The 22837-nt window shown below is 48.3% G+C and overlaps 1 protein-coding gene across 4 annotated transcripts; it reads left to right on the top strand.

Annotated features, from left to right (window-relative positions):
- Positions 1 to 10313: 10313 nt before the first annotated feature.
- Positions 10314 to 22134, top strand: TGIF2 (TGFB induced factor homeobox 2). Of its 4 annotated transcripts, none has more exons than XM_039227130.1 (3): positions 10314 to 10492; positions 13912 to 14137; positions 21446 to 22134. In XM_039227130.1, the coding sequence occupies exons 2-3, from the start codon at positions 13946 to 13948 to the stop codon at positions 21965 to 21967; spliced, it is 714 nt and encodes a 237-aa protein (XP_039083061.1). In that variant the 5' UTR covers positions 10314 to 10492; positions 13912 to 13945; the 3' UTR covers positions 21968 to 22134. The 4 variants fall into 4 exon arrangements, with proteins under 4 accessions (XP_039083061.1, XP_039083062.1, XP_039083064.1 ...); XM_039227131.1 differs by having other exon boundaries at positions 10352 to 10399; XM_039227133.1 differs by lacking the exon at positions 10314 to 10492 and adding an exon at positions 10879 to 10903.
- Positions 22135 to 22837: the final 703 nt, after the last annotated feature.

Consider the following 22837-nt stretch of genomic DNA (forward strand, 5'->3'; position numbering starts at 1 on the left):
CTAGCACATGGGGCCAGGTGGGAAGTTTTCTTATCTAACTACTAAGTTAGTCTGGGTTTAGGGAAATCCCTTGAGAGGCTGGACCAAGTACACAGAGCCTGACCCTTCAGAAGCTAAAGAAATAAAGACAACAAAAGGAGCCATTAAATGGCTCTACAGAAGGCAGAAGGAGAGAACTGTATTTTAAAATACACATATTTAATGTGACCTTAAAGTGGTTTTATAGGAAAAAACACTTTGATTATATGAATACAGTTCAGGGGCGCCTGGGTGGTTCAGTCGGTTAAGCGTCCAACTTCGGCTCAGGTCATGATCTCACAGCTTGTGAGCTCGAGCCCCATGTTGGGCCCTGTGCTGACAGCTCAGGGCCTGGAGCCTGCTTCTGATTCTGTGTGTCCCTCTTTCTCTGCCCCTCTCCCGTTCATTCTCCCTCTCTCTCTCTCTCTCTCTTGCTCTCTCTTTCTCGCTCTCTCTCTCTCAAAAATGAAAAAAAGTTAAAAAAAAAAAACCTTTTTAAAAATGAATACAATTTAGAGGATTCTCCTGGGAATATTCCAGCTCTGCAAAGGACAAAAATCCCAAAAGCCAGGGCACCTGGGTGGTTCAGTCAGTTAAGCATCTGACTCTTGATCTCAGTACAGGTCTTGATTTCTGGGTCATGAGTTCAAGCCTAATGTTGGGCTCTGCAGGGGGCATGGAGCCTACCTAAAAAAAAAAAAAAAAAAAGTGGGGGCACCTGGGTGGCTCAGGCAGTTAAGCATCCAATTTTGGCTCAGGTCATGATCTCACAGTTTGTGGATTTGAGTCCTGTGTCGGGCTCTGTGCTGACAGCTCAGAGGCTGGAGCCCGCTTCAGATACTGTGTCCCCCTCTCTCTCTGCCCCGCCCTTGCTCACACTCGGTCTCTCTCTGTCTCAAAATAAATGAAAATATTAAAATAAATAAACTTAAAAAAAAGGCTCAGAAATCAGGCTACCTCTAGAAGGAGGCATAAAGGCGAGGTTGGGAAGGCTTCTTTAGGAGGATTTGTAGAAGAAAGGTTAAAAAGCATCTTTAAAAAAATCAAAATATAGACTTCTAGATCCCCTCCCTACACTACTCAGCCCGTCCCCCTATGCTGCAACCTAGACCCTGGCAGATCAGATATTTATTTTGGGACACCTGGGTGGCTCAGTTGGTTGAGCCTGACTCTTGATTTCAACTCAGGTCATGATCTCACAGTTCGTGGATTTGAAGCCCCTACTAAGCTCTGTGCTGACAGCAAGGAACCTACTTGGGATTCTCAGTCTCCCACTCTCTCTGTCCCTCTCCTGCTTCCTCTCTCTCTCAAACTAAATAAGTAAACTCAGGGCACCTGACTGGTTCAGTGGGTTAAGTGTCCCACTCTTGATTTTGGCTCAGGTCATGATCTCACGGTTCGAAGTTTGAGCCCCATGTCAGGTTCTGCGCTGACAGTGCAGAGCCTGCTTGGGATTCTCTCTCTCCCCTCCTCTCTCTGTCCCTTCACCACCTGTGCGCGTGTGTGCACACTCTCTCTCTAAATAAATTTTTAAAAAATAAATTTTAAGGACAGAATAGAAGAAGGTCCCTGGACAGGTGGACATAGGGCACAGGAGACAGAGAAGGCACCAGCAACAGAGGAATTATACAAAAGTCTGTGTGTTAACAGGTGAGGATGTCCAGACCCTTGGCCATCTTCCTCCACTCAGCTCTGGGAACACTGCCAGAGAAGCACAGAGCTCATGGTACTAAGCGGGGAGACCTGCCCCTGGGCTTTTATGCCCCATTCAACTCCCAAAACTCCCAGCGAAATGGGATAAACTGACTCCTATGAGGGCACTTCATCAAGAAACTCCAGTCCACTAAGGATGAGAGGAGATTCTAAAATTTTCTAAAGGAGAAAAAGTAGGTCACATACACAGAATCAGTATTCACAATGACTTGGGACTTCCCAACTGCAATACTGAAAGCTGAGAGACAGCACAGTAATGCCTTCAAAATCTGATGGAAACTTCTGAGTATATACCCAAAATAATTGAAAACAGGGACTTGAATAGATATTTATACACCATGTTCACAGTAGCATTATTCACAATAGCCAAAAGATAGAAAGAACCCGGGCATCTACTGATGGATGAATAAACAAAATGTGGTCTATCCATACAAGAGGATAAGAGGTAATTCCTGAAAAGAACCAGGAAGCTCTACAAGTGAAAAGAGTGAAAGGTCTCTAAGATATGTTCTTAAGTGAAAAAGGCAAGGTGAAGAACAGAGTGCATGAAGTATCATTCACTTAATGACCTCTTTTAAACATTTTATTTCAGGGGCACCTGAGTGGCTCAGTCAGTTAAGCGCCCAACTCCCAGTTTTGGTTCAGGTCATGATCTCATAGTTCATGAGTTCAAGCCCAACGCTGGTCTCTGTGCTTGTGGCACCAAGCATTCTTGGGAGTCTCTCTCTCCCCTTCCCTGCGCCCCACCTCCTCAGCCACCACCACCAGAACCATGTGCACATGCACCCTCTCTAAATAAAGAAATAAACTTAAAAAAAAAAAAAAAAGGTTTTATTTCAGGGTAAAGTGCAAGAAATTTCTTTTTCCAAAATGCCATGAGGGACAAATTATACCCAGATCTTCTGAAGGGATAAGGCTCAATCTTGCCAAGATATTCATCCTAAGGACTGAAGGCAGATCCCGTGTATTATGGAACCTGAAACTTTGGTTTGGGGTCCTGAAACTTTGGGGGAGGCCTTCCCTAAGAAAAAGGATGTAAAATTAAATACACAAAACTTGGGACAAATGTGAATATTTGTTCAAAAATGAGAAAAAAATTGTAGCAAACTACAAAGTTTTTAAAAACTAATATCACAAACATCACAAAATCCAGAAAAACAACACTGTATTTTTATAACTACCTGAAATATCTTTGTGAATCATTTTTCCTACTTTTTGGATCATATTCTCTGATGGTCCTTCATATAAGAAGGGTTTTAAAATCCACATTATAGAGAGAAAATAAAGATGTACATTTATAACTGTATACATTGCATTATCAAGTACATTCTTGGCAGAAGGAAACTTCCATTTTTAATAAGTGTTGGTAAGAGCTGAGTCCTTTGCTTCTATTTTTACAGTCTTTGTGACTGGAAGAATTTTCCATAGACCAGCTTCTGACTCCAGATGTTTCAAACCTTGCTTATCTTCCTTTATGCATTTCTGGTGCAGATGCTGTGGGACACCTGTCTACAGTGATACTACCTCTGTTCCTGCAACCCTGTGTCGTGACAGCCTTTGCTATACCAGGACATGTCTGAACCACTAATGGAAGTGACTGCAAATCACACAAACAGATAAACCCAAACTAAGTGTATTCTAACTTAACCTTTAGCCAGATCCAAAAAACACCCAAGACCAACACACGGTCACTTAACAGGAGAACAGTGAGGAGGGAAGTCATAGTGGAATAAGACAGTGGTCTTAACTGATTACACTTAAAATTGCCTAATTTTATACATTTTACAGAAATATATGACCCCTTCCTGGGCCTTGGAAGAGAAAAGAGCAAGTAAGGGTCCTTAAAGCATAAGAGTTATTCTCTCAGTTCAAAGGCTTTCCTTCCCTGGCCAAAATCTGTCTTTTCATCCTCAGTAGTAGTAGTCTCAAGATGCATACCATGACACACAGTATAAGAACTCACTGCTGAGGGGCGCCTGGGTGGCTCAGTCAATTAAGCGTCTGACTTTGGCTCAAGTCATGATCTAACGGCTCATGGGTTCAAGCCCCGCATCAGGCTCTGTGATGACAGCTAGCTCAGAGCCTAGAGCCTGCTTCAGATTCTGCCTCTCCCTCTCTCTCCGACCCTGCCCTGCTCACGCTGTCTCTCAGAAATAAATAAAAACATTAAAAAAATTAAAAAAAAAAAAAAAAGAACTCACTGCTGAGGCAGCTGGGTGGCTCAGTCAGTTGAGCATCTGACTTCAGCTCAGGTCATGATCTCACGGTTTGTGAGTTTGAGCCCTGCACGGACTCTCTGCAATCAGCACAGAGCCTGCTTTGGATCCTCTGTCTCCCTCTCTCTCTGCCCCTCCCCTGCTCATACCCTCACTCTCAAAAATAAAAAAAATAAAAAAGAACTCACTGCCTTGGAAAAGGTGACATCACACATCCAAGAAGACAAGAAGGATGATAAGAAATGGTATGCCATTTAGAAAAAAAAGTTATGGGGATTCTAAGCCTCACACTGTAAACCAAAATAAATCCCAGATGCTGTAAAGGGTTAAATATTAAAAATTAAGCCTTCAAGGAACAAAATTAAAAAGTATAAGTGAGTATCTTTTGAGCATCAATACTCTTAGCCCAAAAACAATGGACAACATCACAAAGACAGACATCTGACCAAGTGAAAAGTTTAAACATAAACAAGCAAAACAGGTACCTGGCTGGCTCGGTCAATAGAGCATGTGACTCCTGATCTCGGGGTCATGAGTTTGAGCCTCACACTGGACGTAGAGTTTACTTAAAAAAATAAATAAAAGGACCACTTGGGTGGCTAAGGAGGTTATGTGTCCGACTCCTGCTCTCAGCTCAGGTCTTGATCGCAGGGTTGTGAGTTCAAGCCCCATGTTAGGCATAAAGCTTACTTACAATAAATAAATACTTTCAAAAAATAAAACAAAAACAACTCACCTTAGTAACATCTAGGGGCGCCTGGGTAGCTCTGTTGGTTAAGCATCCAACTTCAGCGCAGGTCATGATCTCACAGTTAGTGTGTTTGAGCCCCGCATCCGGCTCTGTGCTAACAGCTCAGAGCCTGAAGCCTTCTTTGGGGTGCCTGGGTGGCTCAGTCAGGTAAGTGTCCTACTTTAGCTCAGGTCATGATCTCGCGGTTTGTGAGTTCAAGCCCCGCGTCAGGCTCTGTGCTGACTGCCAGCTCAGAGCCGGGAGCCTGCTTCAGAGTCTGTGTCTCCCTCTCTCTCTGACCCTCCCCTGCTCACGCTCTCTCTCTCTCTCCTAGAAATAAATAAAACATTTAAAAAAATTAAAAAAAAAAAAAAGGAAAAAGAAAAGAAACATCTAAGGCAACTGATAATCTTGGGGGTAAAAAAAAGTTTACCTGCAACAAATATAAACAAGGGTTAAGCATTCTTCCTACTGAAAAGAGCTTGCAAGTCAGAAACAAACTCAAGACTTCAAAAGATGTAGAGATAATACACAGGTGACAAATGCCCAGCATTTATGAAATGTTAAGATCATCAATCTCATTAATAATAAAAAATGCAGATTTTTTTCTAAAGTACCAAAGGCTATTCTTCAGCCATCAAACAGGCAAAGATTCACACAAAATCACTAACACCTCCTATGGCTTAGGACCTGGGTGAGCAAGCACTCAGTCACTACAAACACTGCCATGGAGAGTATTTCGGGTTTATGACACAAAAATATCCATTCTTACTTTTGGTCCCAGTAATTCCACTTCAGAGAATCTATTTCAGGAAATTCTCAAAATTGCAAAGATATTTATGTATGAAATGTTAATTGCAACCCTGTCGAAATTGGGGGGAAATGTAAATAAGAGGGAGGAGAGAAAACACCTATCAGAATGTGTATTTGCATGCGTTTACATGAACAGGAAAGTGGAGGAAGGTGAGGAAGAATACATACCTCTTAGCACTGCTAATGCTGGAAAGTGGGAATGAAGGGGGAGGTTGCTTTTTTCTATATGTGTCTGCATTGATTAACTTGCCCTAATTAACACAGTATATTGCTTTTATAATTAAAAACATACTCCAGGAGAAGAAAATTCCCATGTAAAAAGATGAAACCATGCCAAATGAACATGATCACCATCTATCCTATCACACCAACCCTAATAAAAGAAATGAAGAAAAATACAGTCATTAAGTCTCCCAAGCCCCACAACAGCCAACTCTGACTGGCTGACTTCTCTAGCCATGGCTCGAAGGGCCACAGCCAGTGGCTCACGGTAGAAGGGTAGACTGCCAGGAAATCAAAAGGGATTTTCCTAATCCCCAAATTAAAACCACAACACTCATTACTTAACCTTTGTCTAGAAGCCAGAGGAGGACATCAAGAGAAGAGACTGTGATATGCTTACATGCAGGTCACTGCCATATCCAGGCAACCACCAACATCCCTGTGTTCAAATGCGACGACTTTGGCCCATCTGAAACATCCCAAACTGTTTGCACATTCAGAAAATCAGATAATGAAGCATGACTAGAACAAAGCTTGACCTGACTTTAAGAAAGCCATGCAGACATATACAACTTTTAGGTAAATTACCTAGTACTTAACCCAGCAAAGATAAAAACAGAGGTGACTGGGTGGCTCAGTCAGTTAAGCATCCGTCTCTTGGTTTCAGCTCAGGTCATGATCTCCCAGTCGGTGAGATCAAGCCTTGCATTGGGCTCTACACTGACAGCATGGAGCATGCTTGGGATTCTCTCTCCCTCTCTTTCTCTCTTTCTCTCAAAATAAAAAAATAAAGTTAAAAAAAAGATAAAAATAAGAAAAGCATTGGGCAAACAAACATTTATATATATGTTGCTTTCAAAATCATTTAAACTGTAGATGAGAGAATGACAAAGAAGGCAGAGACCTATAGGATTATCATGTCCAACCCTCTCATTTCTCAGATGAAGAAGAACCTGGAACTCCGGTTGCCATGCAACCACTAGAAATAGAGCTAAGACACTCTTAATAATGCTATCTGCTCTTCTATATAGAAGAGTGCATATAGAAGATATGCACTGAATGTAATTCACAAAGAACTTTCCCAGCCATTATTTTCTCTGAGCCTCACCAACGCTACATGATTCCACAGAAGGGAAGACTGAGGCTCGCAAGATATGGATGATTTGCCTACATCACCTGGCTAGTAGCTCCAAATCCCAAACCCCATATCCTTTCTACTAGCTGGCACTGTTATCCAAACCCTTCCTGACAGCCTAGGCCGTGGGTTCCCCAGGTTTAAGCACACAGCCTGCCAAGTACTAAGCACTCAAAAATTAGGTGAGTGAATACCCAAAACTAGGAGAAAGCTATGCAAATCGTGGTTGATCAACAAAATACAAAAAAACAAAAAACAAAAACAAAAAAACCCCGACAAGGCTTTTTAAAAAGAAAGATGCTGATAAGCTGAAGCCCACATTAGATGAAGAGTTGCTGAACCTCACATGAGAGCCACAAATCTCCTACACCACAGAGAAAGGTCTCCACCAATTTGGCCTCAATTACCCAGAGCTGCTTCACCTGACCACCCTACCTCCAATCACTTCCTAACTCCTCTCAGCCAGTCTCAGGAACCTGCAGGGCTCCCTCCTGCCCACAATGCCAAATCCAAATTCTGTGCCTCTTGGCTTTCAAGGCCCTACCAGCTGGCCAATTCTGCTATTTCCTGAATTACTCACTGGCCCTGACCTTTTCTGGATTCTTTCCTCCACCCCACAGAACCCGGTCTGCTTTATGCTGCCAGATCTAGCCTTGACTCCCCTCGGCTCCAGGTGAAAATTGGTCCCTTTCCCCACTTCCATCAACCCCAGGCATAAAGGGCAACGTGGACTTGCGGACATTCATCTGAACCTACGTGATAACCAAGTTCACTAGAAATAGGCACAATGAACACGGAACCCCATTGACAGCAGTCTCTCATTTGGGTTTTCCAGTATTGCAGGAATTGCCTTACGCAACTTATCCAGTCCCTTTTTTGGCCTGAGGGGTCTTGAGTTCCTAGAGCTCTTCCTAAAACAGCACACTGGAGGCAACCAGGTGAGCCTAGGCACTGATGCCATACCTACCTGTCCTTCCCATCCAGACCCCACCCCAGATCTGTCCCAGGAGTCAGGACCCAGCTTCATTATCAGGTACGTTCCTTCTTCTCTCAGGGACCCAGTTTGTTTCATATGTGAAAAGGGCAGAAGGGGGTGGCCAAACTGAAGAGAAAATGACGTAAGAATAACTTCCCAGTTATTAAAGGCTTTCCCATAAAAGTTACCAAGTATATCCAAAGCCCCTTCTTGCTGGGACACTGCAAACTGCCATAACACATACAACCTTGGCCATCCCCTAGATTAGTGTGCACAGACTTACCTCACTACAACATCCCCGAGTTGCTGTTAAGCAGTCAGCTCCTGGTGAAGGGCATGTAGTTGTTTGGAGTCTTCCACCAGAATGAACACTGCTGCAAAGAACAATCTCATATAAGCATTTATCTTTGTTCTGGGATTATTTCTCAAGATAGATTCCTGAAAATGGGCTTACTGGCTTAGAGGATGCACGCATCTTATATTCCAATACTTACTAGTTGAAAATTTTACGTGGTAATTCTCAAACTCCACTGGTATTTAGGCTTCACCTGGGGAATCTGTGTACAAGGTGCATCCTGACACACAACCAGTCTCCTTTTACCTCCCAGCCTTTCCCCTTTCCCTCCACCTCCGTCTCCGCCTCCAGGAAGTCTGGGGAGGGGTTCCTCCAGCTGCTTTGTTATCCAGTTCCCAGGTGGCCCTGCTGCGGGAGGAAGGAGTTGAGGCCTTCTATTTGTCCCAGTGCACCTCACCTATAGCACAAGCCCTGGGAAGCCACAGCCCAAGGGGCTGCCACTGGCATAGTTTGCAGGGAGGTCTATGGGCCTTGGCCCAGGTCCCAGTGGCTTCCCCCAAATGGGCAGTCTGGCTCTCACACACTGGACCACAATCCCTGGCACTGAGTGCTGGGGACAAAGTCCCACCTCTGGGCTCACCTGACTTCATGCATTTCCCCTTCCAGGACCCTCTTCTGAAGGTCCCTGCCCCACACATGTCTTTGAGCTTAATGACCAGGGCCTAGTAGTTTCACCTTTATCTAAGATTCCCTAAGCCTCCCTTCTCTCAGAGGCAGTGCACCCACCATTTTCCCCAAGAAATCATCTGGGGCCTCCACACTGGGCCTCAGTCTCCCCATCCGTGAAATGGCGAGCAGTGGCACTGACATTTTGAGTGCTGCTGTAAGGAAGGCAGTGTGGCCAACTAGATTCTAAGCATTTGAGGCAAGTCTGGCTTCAGCGGGGAAACCAGGTGTGCTTCCACAGTCATTTTATCAGCATTCAGATGGGCGTAAGGCCTATTTGGAAAAAACTCGATTTTTGTTTTCAGATTTCTCCTCTGCAAAAGTGTAACGAGGAGCCAAAGCCGTTCATTGTAAGGCTGCTCAGGTGTTCTAGATACCTGGGACCAGATGAGGAACCAGATACCTGGGACCAGATGAGGAACCAGAGACCCAGAAAAGGGCTTGCCCAGTTTTAGGCCGACTCTGTGCTGCTGGGTTCTGGGGGATACGGAGTCTGGTGGGAAAACCCAGGGGGTCTGGTCAACAGGCATTTCACTTTGTGGTACACAGCAAAGAGCAGACAAGAGAGTGCTGGCGCCGTGAAGAAGACCGAAAGGAACAAGCAGAGGAAAGAAACCAGCGAGGAGCGCTGGGGGCTTCCAGTCAGGTCGGCCGCAGTGGGCTACGGGCTCGGCTCCACTGTCCGATCTGCCTGGGCTGAATGACACTGGCTGACTGTGTGACAAGAAGCAAGTCTTGAGCCTCTGCTGCTCATGGGTAAACCAGGAGCGGAAACTTTAACAGCACCAACCCCATAACCCAAGGATTAGACAGGATGGTACACACCAAAGGCCTGGCTCGCCACAGCTGTTACAAACACTCCTTAAGCGCTGTTTTTACCTCTGGCCGCCACTCGTGTCCTAGACCCAGGAGCTACGTGCTTTGGGGTTGTGTCCCAGGCAGCCTTCTACCCGACACTAGGCGCCATTGAGGGGAGAAGAGGCGTCGCATTTGGAGCCAGGTCCTCAGCAGCTGGGGGAAATCCCCAGCCTCAGTTTCCTCTCGGTGCAATGGGAACAATCCCACCGCCGGCGGGAGATGTGGCGGAGGGAGCGTTCTCACACGCGTCAAGTTTTGCATGACTTCTCCCCTCGGTAACGGCCCCCACTCCCAGCGCGGAGCACACAGTAGGCGCTCCGGAAACGCTCTGCGAAAGGAGGAACGGGCCACTTCCTGCCCCCAAGCGGACTCTCCGGAGGCTGGGTTCCCACTCCTCCTCCTCAGAGGCCATGTGGCATTCCTGAGGGTGGGGGTGGGCGCAGGAAGAAGGTGCCCTCCCGGCCCCGCCCCCTCCGGGAGCGGTGGGCGGGACGAAGCCCCTGGCCGCCGACGGCCCGCCCCGCGGGAGGTGGGCGTAGCTGGTAGCGCTCAGCACAAAGTTTGTTTTCTCTCTCCGGGCGGGTGGGGGAGGGCGAGGAAAGCGCGGGGCGGGGGGGTGTGTGGAGAGGGGATCTGACGTCAGGCCGCGAGGTGCTTTCCAGCCGCGAGCTGTCAGGCCGAGTGTCAGGCCCGGCAGGTACGCGGCGCGCTCCCCCGGCGCCCCCCGCCCCCTGCCAGGACGCCCGGGACCGAGCCTGGGGCCTCGTGGAAGGAAAAGCCGCTCCGAAAAGTCAGTGCGGGGCGCAGGAGGGGGACAGAGGCGGGCGGGGGGCGCGCGGACAACTTGGAAACTTTCTTTTTCTGGGCCGGGCGGGGGAGGGGGCGTCGTCCTGGCGCGTGAGATTGTGGGTGTGTGAGCTCGAGTGTTTGTGAGCCCCGACTGCGGGGTGTGAGCAGGGGCCGGTGGGGGGTAATGTCTCACTCCCGCCGGTTGGAAGCTCTCTCGGGGCCCTTCTGGGGGAGCCCAGCTCCTTACGATCCCAGCCTGTGAGAGGGCCGCCCCTACCCCGGGCCAGGGTGAGCGCGCGGGGGGCGGGTTTGTTTGGTTTAAAAAGTGCACGTTGCTAACCGCCGGCAGTGCCCCCCCCACCCCCCGCCGCGGCCGAGCCGAGGAGGGGGCCGTCGAGAGTGACAGCTGCGGGTGGGGGCAGCGGGAAGGGCCCGGGGCTGGGGGGCTGGGGAGCCCGCGCGAGTTCCCCTTTCCTTTGGAACAAAGGAAAGTCTGTCTCGGAGGCATCTGTCACTCCCAGGCGGGCCAAGCGAGCAGGGCGCGTGGGGCCGGCGACCCGAAGAAAGTTTGTGCGCGTCGGGACCCTCGGGCCGGCCGAGCGTGAGCTGAGCCTCCCGCTGGGGAAGCGCTCACTCTCCGGGGCAGGGGGCGGCCAACATGGAGTCTGGGCGCAGGGCTTGGGGGGGGCGGTGCGGAGGTGGGAGCCCAGCCCCCTCCCCTCCCCCTCCGGGCCGAGTTCGGAGCACAAAGCCGAGCGCGCAGGCTCGGCCATCCCCGCGCCCCGAAGAGTCAGCCAGCGCTGAGCGGCGGGGGAAGGGGGTGGGAACCAAACTTTTTCCTGCCCCGGGACAGACACGTGAGTTTTCTTTCTTCCAGAGCCCCTGCCCCACCGGTATTTCGGGCCCGAGGGGGAGCGGGGGCGCCGAGTCTGGCGCGGGGTAGGGGGCTGAGGGGTGCCGGCGCCCCGATCGCAGGCCGATTCCCCGCCGCCCCGGGAGCCATGTGCTCCGACTGGGTCTGGGCCGCGGGGGAGGCTGCGCGCTTTGTGTGAACTGCTGGGAATGCAGCTTGAGTGCGCGGCCGGGGGAGTGTCGGGGCGAGCTGTGGGAGTTGTCAGAAAGTTCGTTCGGGAGTGGCCGCAGGTCGGCGTCGTGGAGTGTGTAGGAGGATGCACCCGGTGTCGTGTCGTGAGGGTGCTGCCACAGGCCGGTTGGGGTAAGAATTGATCGCTGGTGTGATGACGTTTGGAGTTTCCCCAGTCAGAGTTCGTGGGTGGGCGGGTCGGTTGGAGTTTGTGGTAAGGCATATGTCCAGGAATTTGGCTGTGTCGAGGGCACTAGTTGTTCGTGCTGGACGTGGGATTCTGTAAACTGTGTGTGCTGCGTTTGTCGGTGAAAACCAAGGTGGTTCCAGGAGCTCAGCGGTGGTTTGGTGCCTGTTATCTGAGCGCTCTTAAGGAGTCTGCCTGGTGGTGAGGGCGTGTGTGTCTGTCTCGTTGCGGGGGCGGGGAGGGGGGGGTGTTGGAAACATTCCGGATTGTAAGCTGGCTGGGGTGCAGGACACCAGTGGAGAGAGGTCTGTGTAGATTGAAGGGTCATCTCCATGGGCCACCTCTGGAACCCTGCAGACTGGGACTTGGCTGGTAGCCAGGGTGGAATTTGTACAGATAACCCTGAGTAAACTTTTCCTAGCTTGCCAGGGCTGCATCCCTGAGCCCAGATCCCAGCTGCCCTGGCCACTCCGACCTCAGAAATTTGACCTCAGAAAGCAGCTTGTTCTTGGTGTTCTCTGAGGAGTGGCACCTCTAACCAATGCCTGTCTCACCTCCAGGTGGCTTGGCTGGGAGGGTAGACCCTTCCCTCGAAAGCCTGGCCTAGCCAGCCCAGATATCTGGGCTCAGGCCCAAGTGAGGAAACAAAACCTGGGAGATGCCAGAGTCTGTTGGCCCAGCCTGCTGGGTAGCTGTTAAAAGGCTGAGGAGGGAGGAGCCCTGAGATTCTGGCATTAGCTTGCCCTGCAACTTTGGGTTTTAAAATGTAAATTTCTTTTGCATGTGTGAACAAGAAGTTCATCAGGGGGATGAGCAACTGAGTTGGGTTGTCTAGGGAAACACCTTCCTTCATTTTGACAGGTGAAGAGGGGGCTCAAGCGGAGAGAGGAGAGCACACTTGCCAAGGTCACATAGCCAAGATGGGAAAACTAGAGTCCAGCCTTGCTCATTTATCGGGATTTTTGAGGAGTTGATTCATGGACCAAGCCAGGGGCTTAGATGACAAAGGAGAATGTCTGAGACAACTAACAGGGATGACTCAACACTCTCTCTGCATGGTACACAGTAGATGCAGTAAATGTTATATGGATTGCTGTAGGGCCATGGTGATTAACAGGCTTTCCAGACCTGGGCAGGGGGTTTGGGAGGAATTGGTTGGTGATGATGACAAACCTTGGTCCAAGCCATATATCCTTTCCATATCCTGGAGGTGTAATTTTTTTTTCCATAACAGTTTTCTTGGGATGTAACTCACATACCATACAACTTACCCATTTAAAGCAAACAAGTGATTGGTTTAGTATAGTCACAACTATGTAGCTACCACCACAGTCAATTGTAGAACATTTTTATCACCTCAAAAAGAAACTCCATACCCCTTTAGCTAATCATCCTTCTATTCCCCTCCAGCCTCTTCTAAGTATTTCATTAAGTTGGAATCATATGTGTTCTTTGTGACTTGCTTCTTTCACTTAGTATATTTTCAAGGCTGACCCACACTGTAGCATGGATCAGGACTTACAGCTCCTTTTTGTGGCCAAATAATATTCCACTCCATGGATGGACTACATTTTTGCTTATCCATTCCTCTGTTGATGGACACTTGGGTTGTTTCCACCTTCTGGCTATTACAAGTAACATTGCTGTAAACATTTGTGTTGAAGGCTTTGTGTGAACATAGGTTTTTCATTTCTCTTTGGTAGATGCCTAGGAGTGAAATTACTGGATCACATGGTACCTGTTTAAGTTAAGTGGCTTTCTCTGGACCTTGGATTTCTCATTTATAAAATGACGATGATAGTAGGATTTCTCTTAACAAGGGCTTTGTGAGGATCGAATTAGAAGTGTGAAGTACTCAGTATAGAGCATGGAAAACAGACTCCCGTGGTAGCTGTAATTATTTCTAGTACAGTACTGCTTATTAATCAGCTGCCATTTACTTCAGTAGTCCTCTGCTGACCCCATGAAATGGAGGCATCTTGGACTCATCCCTTCTAGGTTGCCCAGGCCATGGTATGGCCTGAGACTGATTTGCTATTCCCCCATTTCTGGTGTCCCAGATTCTAATAATGGTGTGTTTGGGGACAGGGAAAGGGTGAGAGGCACTGTGTGGTAATAATGTCCCCACCCCCTTTGTCACTTGCTCCAGGCTTGCCCGAGGTCCAGCCTAGCCCCTAGACACCATGTCAGACAGTGATCTGGGTGAGGATGAAGGCCTCCTCTCCCTGGCAGGCAAGAGGAAGCGCAGAGGGAACCTGCCCAAAGAGTCAGTGAAGATCCTCCGGGACTGGCTGTACTTGCACCGCTACAACGCCTACCCCTCAGAACAGGAGAAGCTGAGCCTTTCTGGACAGACCAACCTGTCAGTGCTGCAGGTAAGAAGCAAGTAGCAGGAGACCTGGGTTCTAGCCCTATCTAAGCCCTGTCACTGATGTACTCTGTGGCCATATGAGGAACCCCTCACCCCACCCTCCTCTCTCCCTGCCTCAAGGGAAGACAATGACAAGAAGTCATTGCAGCTAGATTTCAGATTTTGGAGAGTTCTGAAGTTAAATCTTGATGTCATTAACAGTGAAGGCCATAAAACATTGAGTGTTTGGGATTTGGCCTCCAGTCCCAGAGCAGTGTTTGGATAGTGACTTGGTTGTAGAAAGGCAGGTGGTGGTCTGCAATGTGGTTTAAAAAAATGAATTGGGATCACAGTCAAGGAAAGGGTAGAATTCAGAGGTTCTGGGGGTGCCTGGGTGGCTTAGTCGGTTAAGCGTCCGACTTTCGCTTAGGTCATGATCTCGCGGTTTGTGGGTTCGAGCCCCGCGTCGGGCTCTGTGCTGACTGCCAGCTCAGAGCCTGGAGCCTGTTTCAGTCTGTGACTCCCTTTCTCTCTGACCCTCCCCTGCTCACGCTGTCTCTCTCTCTCCTAGAAATAAATAAAACATTAAAAAAAAAAAAAGAATTCAGAGGTTCTGGATTCAAAACCCAGTCTGCCACACAGGAGCTGTGGACCACATCTTGATTTCTCCATCTGTAAAGTGGGGGTTAGAATCCTCCCCTGCCTGACTGAATTGTTATAAGGAAGGAGCAGATTCAGAATTGGCTGTGAAAGTGCTTTGAGGGCACCTGGCTGGCTCAGTCAGTGGAAATGCGACTCTTGATCTTGGGGTTGTGAGTCCGAGATTATACACCTTTAGTATAGATTATACATGTTGGCTATATTTTTATACTTAAAAATAAAATATTTGGGTGCCTGGGTGGCTCAGTTAGTTAAGCATCCAACTTCGGCTCAGGTCGTTGTGATCTCACAGCTCATGGGTTCAAGGCCCATATTGGGCTCTGCACTGACAGCTCAGAGCCTGAAGCCTGCTTTGGATTCTGGGTCTCCCTCTCTCTACACCTCCCCCACTTGCACTCTGTCTGTCTCTCTCTCTCAAAAACAAACATTAAAAAAAATTTTTTTTTAATAAAATCTTAAAAAAAGAAAATCTTAAAAAAAAAAAAAAAGATGCTCCTATTGGAGCATCTGGGTGGCTCAGTCGGTTAAGTATCTGACTCTTGGTTTTTGGCTCAGGTCATGATCTCACAGTTTCCTTGAGTTCGAGCCCCACATCATGCTTCCAGCTTCCAGTGCAGAGCCTGCTTAGGATTCTCTCACCCTCTCTCTCTGCCCCTCCCCCATTCAGACTGTCTCTGTCAGAATATATAAACTTTAAAAAGAGAGAAATAAAGTAAGTGCTTTGTAAGCCATGCACATGAGCATATCCAAAAATTGTGTTATCTACTTTTTGTCAGAGTGCAAGGTATTATCTCCTTTGAACTACCCCAACTGCTGATCTATAGGTGTTGCTCTGTTTTCATGGTGCTGAGGCAGGACACGCTGGACTACCACTACCATGCTTCCAGTTTGGCTCTCACCTACCTGAGAGACACAGAGCATGCCCTTAGCCTAGCAAAGGCCCACCCCCTACCCCACTGGACCCCAGTGCTCCCATCATGAGCCAGCTAAGCCTCACCCCAAGCCCCTCTGCCACCTGTTCCACCTCTGCCTTTCCCTAGCCTGTTACTTCCATCTATGATGATGTCTCTCCCTCCTTCCCTGACCCTACTTTGAACCTCCTATCTCTTCCCAGCTCCTCTTTCTCCTCCATGATGCCTCATGGTGAGTATTCAGCCCTTACAACTCCTGTCACCTGACTTTATACTTGCTGGAGTGGTTAACGGAACTCTGTCTTCAAGAAAGGCTCTAGAATTACAGACCCTGACTCAGATCCCATCTTCTTCACAAGAGGAAGGCTGGATATTGGCCAGTCCAGGCCTTCCCCTGAGCCCTATTTCCTCAGCTGAGAAAGGGAGATGATTGTTGGCACTTTCATAGCAAAAAGGAGGAGGAATGGAGAAGACAAATTCAAGGCTCACTGTGAGGTGAGCACACAGTGGGTGTTTCTGCTCTTTTTATCCTCATCTCTCCTAGATCACAGATCTTGGACTTATCCCATGTGTCTAATAGCAGTGCCTAGCATCTCATGGTGTACCACTGAATACTCCCAACTACAGTTGAGGTCCCAGAAAGGAACCAGACAAATCCCTACCGTCAAGGAGTATCTAGTCTAGGATGAGAAATTGAGGGAAGACCTAGCCATTGGTGTTTGCAAAAATGATCACTGCTGGGACAGAAGGCAGCAGAGAGACCCAGGCAGGGCTTCTAAGCCAGCCTGGAGCCTCAAAAGCCCTCCCAGAAGAGGTGGACTTGAACTACAAGATGTAGAACAATACAGGCCAAAGGCTGGGACCTGAGAACCAGGATTACTTAGATAGGCTCTTTGCTGTTCTTATGCCTCAAGCCTTTTTCCCTCAGTTCATTCTCACCTCTTTTTTTCTTTTTTAAGTTTATTGATTTTTGATAGAGACAGATATCTTGAGCAGGGAAGGGACAAAGAGAGTGGGAGAGAGAATCTCAAGGAGGCTTTACACTGTCAGCACAGACCCTGAGGCGGGCCTTGAACTCATGAAACAGTGAGATTATGACCTGAGCCGAAGTCTGACACTTAACCGACTGAGCCACCCAGGCACCCCATTAATTGGCTTTACAAATCATTTCATGATGTGGACATCTAACATCTAACAAGTAGAGAGAAGATGTTCCTTCAGCCCATTCTCTGGAATACAAAGGTACAAATCTGATTATGTCATACACTCCATGGATCCCCGTTGTCCTCTGGATAGAGTCCAAACTCAGGAGCTCATCAGCCTCATCTCTCAGTCCTTCCTTTCTCTGAGACTTGTGAACCTTCCGACCTCTGTGCCTTCCCCTGTGGCTTCTTCCTAACTTTTCTGAACTGGCTCACTCAATTTAACCATTTCCTCATGAGCATTCTTTGCCTGGCTTTGAGGCGACTGCTGTGTATTCCTGGTACACCTCATACCTGTGCTGTCAAACCACACATCATACTGTATTGAAATTGCTTTTTGTCAGGGACACTGTTTCTTATATCTGAGTAACATACCAGTTTCTTTTAAAGAAGTTTTTTTCATGGACCTGCTTCCCCCTACCATGTTGACTTGAAACATTTTTATTACCATATCATTTAAGCATGTACAAACATAAAACTGGGTTAAAAGAAAAAAAGCTTCTTGCTTTAACTCTTGTAAATTATAAAATAACCAGTTTTCCAAAGTAAATAAATATTAAACCAAAGAGATTTCATCTCACTGCATTAATGTAAAATGGTGGATGGGGATGGGGTTTTGCTGGCTGCGCTGTGGTGTTGTAGTATGACAAAGGCACAGACTCAAGAGTTGAGCAAGTCTGGATTGCCAGAGGCCACGGTGTTCCTGCTGGAGATCAGAATGGAAACATAAAAGTTAAACCTTCTTTTGAGAACTAATGGATCCTTTGGATGATATATCCCTGATCCCATTTAGAGAAATGTAGGTTTGGCACAAGGATTTGCTGCTGGAAACTTCTGAGGAAGGGCCCCTGGATCCTGGTGTGTTCTGGTGGAAAAGGTTCCGGTGGTGGCCTCCCTGCTCCAGAGTCAATGCTGAGAGTTAAGGAACAATGGGGACCATGTGGCCCTTGCTGGAAACTGTACCATGAATCCCAAATGGCCCCTATCCATACACCTCTGCTTGGAGGTCTTATAGGCACCTCCGATTTCTCAGTTGGATAACTTCTCAGTGGGTCCTACCCTTTCTAAGGGGTTCCCCTTTACTGCCCTTGCTAACAAGCTCATTTGGCCAGTCACCAATTCCTAAACATTCACGTCTTAAATATTTGTGGAATATGGCTTTCCTATCCTGGTCCAACCTGTCATTGTCTTACCACTTGACACTCCTCTATTTAAAACCCTTCAATGAGTCCTGCCAACCTAATGACGGTATCACCTGTCCTTATCTGCAGAGCGGGCCTCATCCCTGCCCCCATATTCATGCTACACTGATCAGTACCCCAGACCACTTTGTTCCCACTCCTGCCCAGGGAGACCCCCCCCCAACCCTCAAAGGAGCTGTGTGCTCCCACAGTAGCAGGACTGGGTCAGCATTTGGACAATGAACTGTAACTGCTTTTTAGAACACAGCAAACTCTAGAGGCCAAGTCTTATCACTGGATCCCAAGTGTTTAGCTCAACACCTGTACCTGGTAGGTATTTGGTAAATAATTGTTGAATTGACAGAAAATGAAGAAGTGCTGGAAATGTCAACAGGCAGGACCTCAAAAGTAAGGAAATGTAGTGGCTTCTCATTGGGGAAAAATTGCCTTAAATCCCTGGAGGCATCTCTTTTTCCTATATTTAATTTAAAAATTTTTGCTGTTTATTAAGAACATTTGCCAATATCCACAAAAGAGAATATTCTAATGCACTCCTAGTACCAATCACCTGGCTTCAACAAGCATCAGCATTTTGCCAAGCTTGTTTTCTCTCTCCCTGGGGACAGCTCTTTTGATTGTCTCCTTTAACTGGCCCAGGAGCAATCTCATTAGCAAGTCAATGAGTCATTTAACTAACTGGTTTGCTGGTACTGGCCTGGGGCTAGGCAATTGGGAGGGTAAGACCGGAAAAAAAAAAAAAAGTCATTTGTGAAGGGTTTTCACCAGTCCCTGTGACACCCTGTAAGCAAGCCCACTTTATTGCTGTGGTTTCTGACTGTTCCCAGGGGCCAGCTGCCTATTGCGGAGGGAAGGTAACCTGGCAGAGAGGGCTCAGGCCCCACTCTTTCACTCTCCTACTGATGGGGTTGTGCTGTGTGCTGGAAACTGTGGTAGAACAGGCACTATCCTTGCTCTTGGGTAGGGTTCCGTAGGGAGGGAAGACAATATTTAGTGGACTAAGAATTCAATTGCTCCCTTTTTTTCTGTCTTTTACAGTTGAAAAGAAATTAAAATTAAAGCACTTGTGTTGCCTTCTTCAAAGGCCGTCCTCTAATCCTCATGGCCTTCATCAGCTTCCTGGTCCCCCCCCCCCCACTCCCATTTGCCACAGTGATTCCTCCCACATTCTTCATCCCAGCCACTGATAAAAAAAAAAAAATACTGGCAGGGCAGCAGCCTTTCAGATAGGGCCTTGTTTTATGGTAGAGACAGGCTTTCAGGCACCCAGCCTGTGTTGTGCCGTATCAATGACAATTCACCTTGGCATTCTCCCTACCAACTCCCCAAGGACCTTGAGTGGGGGCAAGTCATATGCTCTTTTCCTGACTTGGGCATGGGTTGGGCAGCTGGAAGGGGCTACAGAAAATCCTGATCGCCTGCTCTCACAGCTGGCACTAGTGGTGCACTCAGGCCTCCTGCCCTTGCCCGGCCCCCCTCAGCTGTGCATTTCTATCGGATGAGAAGACAAAACAGACAGTGCACTGCCAAGTTTTCTGTGGACCAGGGCGAGCATGTGGAAAAGTATATGTGTAGGGGGATGTTTTTCTGCCCTTCGTTTCCCATAATTCCAAGCCAAAATAGGAGGCACAGCTAGGGGCTAGGTGCCCACACAGCTGCTAGTAAACGCCTAAACTCCCTTCCCCAAGACTGCTTTCTCAACAGAAATGCTCATCCCTACTTCACTTGACCCAGGTCATTGTGACCTGACCATGTCCCCTGCGTGCAGGGCTAAGGTGAGCAGGCACAAGTAGCAGGGAAGGCAGCTACAGGACAGAAATGGAAGCATCTGAGCAAGCAGAAACAGCTTCAGTCTCTTCACCTGGCAGTGGGGGTTGCCTGAAACAGAGTCCAGCCTTTGAATTGGTGACCTTAAGGAAGTTACTGAACCCCTCTGATCAGTGCCTCTGTTTACTGGTTCAAATAAAGTGATCATCACAGAACCTGTCTCATAAGCTGTAGATTAAATGAGTAATTAGATGGGAAATGTTCAGAACAGCACCTGATTGCTTTTAGGATTATGATCATGATTATTCATTATCTGTTCTGTTTGGTAAGACACAGCAAAGCACAGTAAGAACAGCAGTAGGGGCCCTAAAGCCAGGAGACCTGGGTTTGGATCTCAGCTCTACACTTGGAGCCTGTGTGACTTTGAGCAAGTTCTGTCATCTTTTAAGAGTTCAGTTCCCTCTTTAGTACTTAGGGACACTGCTTACTACCTTCCAGGCTTGTACATATGATTAAACATAACATAAGTGAGATGGCTGGCATGATACTTGGTATCAAAGGTGCTTAGTTCCTTTCCTTTGCCGCACCCAGCCATTCAGCCCTGCCTCTCTCTGGTGCTCCCCTGCAGCTGTAGAGCATTCAGGTCAGCCAGAGTCGCTGATGACTGGTGTTGTGTGTATGCTCAGATGTTCTGGGAAGACCATAGAGATGAAGAAGAGTGAATGAGAACCCCCCGGGCCAGGTTGCAGTGGAGAGGAAGAGTAGCCACAAGAAGGCTTTGGATCTGCCCTGACCAGGAGCTGTCCCAACCTGACAGGGCCAGGAGCCTAGTGACCCCTGCACCTGTGGAATGGGTACAGCTGCAGCCTGCTGGACAAGGAGCCATGCCAACTCCAGTCACCAGCTTCTGTCATAGGTGGTTGTCCCTTTGGCTGGGACAGAGTCAGATAGAGTCCACAGAAAGAAGGTACCCAGGGGCTTGTCCTGGGGATGAGCCAGGAAAGGTGATAGGCAGGGGTAGAAACTGGCACAGGAGCCCTAAGGAGAGCTGGGCCTTTGATCCATTCAGCAAACAGTAATGTTAGGCATTACTGCAGTCCACATAATTACCAATATTCCCGCGCATAGGAGGTAAGGGGGAGAGGGTTCCTGTCTTTGGCCCCTATAGCAGCTGGTACTTGCTTGGCATCTGTTGATAAACTGGGAGAAGAGATAAGGGCCAGGAGAGGGATCTACAGTGTGTAATGTAGGTCAGGCCACTCTTGAGGCCCTTTAGTGGTTTCCCTGGTGTTCAGGCTTAGTGGGGATCATACCTGCCTGCTTCTGTCAGTTCTACCCTGAGTTCTCAAAGACTAGATCGGGTCTTCCCATTATTGTCCCCACCACTGGACCTTCCCTTCATTAGCTCAGTCATAGTTGTAATTTTATATTCACTTGTACGATGACTTTAACTCTCACTTCCTAACATGAATGTGTTTGAGGGCTGAGATTGTGTCTCTCTTGCCTGCTTCTGTGTTCTGGGGCCAGGAGCATAGGTGCTTAGTAGCTGGTTTTGATTGAGTGAACTGACCACAATCTCTTATGCACATTCCAGATATGTAACTGGTTCATTAACGCCCGGCGGCGGCTTCTCCCAGACATGCTTCGGAAGGATGGCAAAGACCCCAACCAATTCACCATCTCTCGCCGTGGGGGTAAGGCCTCAGATGTGGCCCTGCCCCGTGGCAACAGCCCCTCAGTGCTGGCTGTATCTGTACCGGCCCCCACCAATGTGCTCTCCTTGTCCGTGTGTTCCATGCCGCTCCACCCAGGCCAGGGGGAAAAACCGGCAGCCCCCTTCCCACAAGGAGAGCTGGAGTCTCGTAAGCCCCTGGTGACCCCTGGCAACACACTCACCCTTCTGACCAGGGCTGAAGCTGGAAGCCCCACCGGTGGACTCTTCAACACACCACCGCCCACACCCCCAGAGCAGGACAAGGAGGACTTCAGTAGCTTCCAGCTGCTGGTGGAGGTGGCGCTACAGAGGGCTGCTGAGATGGAGCTTCAGAAGCAGCAGGACCCATCACCCCCCTTACTGCACACTCCTATCCCCTTAGTCTCTGAAAACCCCAAGTAGGCATCTGCCAGAAGGGGTGCTCGAGGCTCAAGCCAGCTATCCTGGGTTTCCGTTTTGGTTCCCTTTCATACAGAGGGTTTTCTTTGGATCACTGCCAAACATCGGGGTCATCTCCTCTGTCCAGAGGTCTTCAGCAGGGAGGTGCCAGCTGGCATCACCACACTGTGATGGGGACCTCTCTACTGACTGCCGTTTCTCCAGGCCTCCTCAGTGATGAGATTGAGATCGGAGACAGGCATGGTGCTGCTGCTGCTTCTCCAGAGAATCCCCAGGACACCTTTGTTCCAGCCTGCTCTCCTAGGCTGGGCACAGGAAACCTACTACATTCAGACATATGCCCCTGAGCTGGGCCTCTTTTTGTTAAGCCAGGTGTGGACATTCCAAGTTCCTAAGTGTGAACAAAAGAGAAGAGGGACCCAGAAGATGTAACAGAACTGACTCCAGTTGAATGTTTAGGTTTTGACTAAACTTTGTGTTTATTTTTCCCTTTTTGCTGGGGTTTGCATTAATGGAGTAGTTAGCCCAGGTGTGGGGGTGAAGGTGTTGTGTGATGGAGTCTGATGAACTGAGAACCATGCACCACTGCAACTGGTGTTTTACAAGGAAGGAGTATTTTTATTTTGGGGACCAGCTAAATCTCTAAATTCCAAAAGGTTGTTTTATTGTTGGTTTGGAAAAAAAGAAAAAAGGAAAAAAAAAACTTCTGGGGCTTTGGCTTTTCTGCATCAGGCACAGAAGGGAATAAAGCCTTCTTAAGTATAAAGAGAGGGTCCAACAGAGAATCTGACCAAACCTTCTAAGCACAGAGCAGAGAAGGATGATAAAACCAGAGAGGTGGTTTTTGTTTTTCTTTTTGTTTTTCTTTTTTAC

Source organism: Hyaena hyaena, unplaced genomic scaffold, assembly GCF_003009895.1.
Source record: "Hyaena hyaena isolate Hyena2069 unplaced genomic scaffold, ASM300989v1 scaffold_25, whole genome shotgun sequence".
Classification (NCBI taxonomy): Eukaryota; Metazoa; Chordata; class Mammalia; order Carnivora; family Hyaenidae; genus Hyaena; species Hyaena hyaena.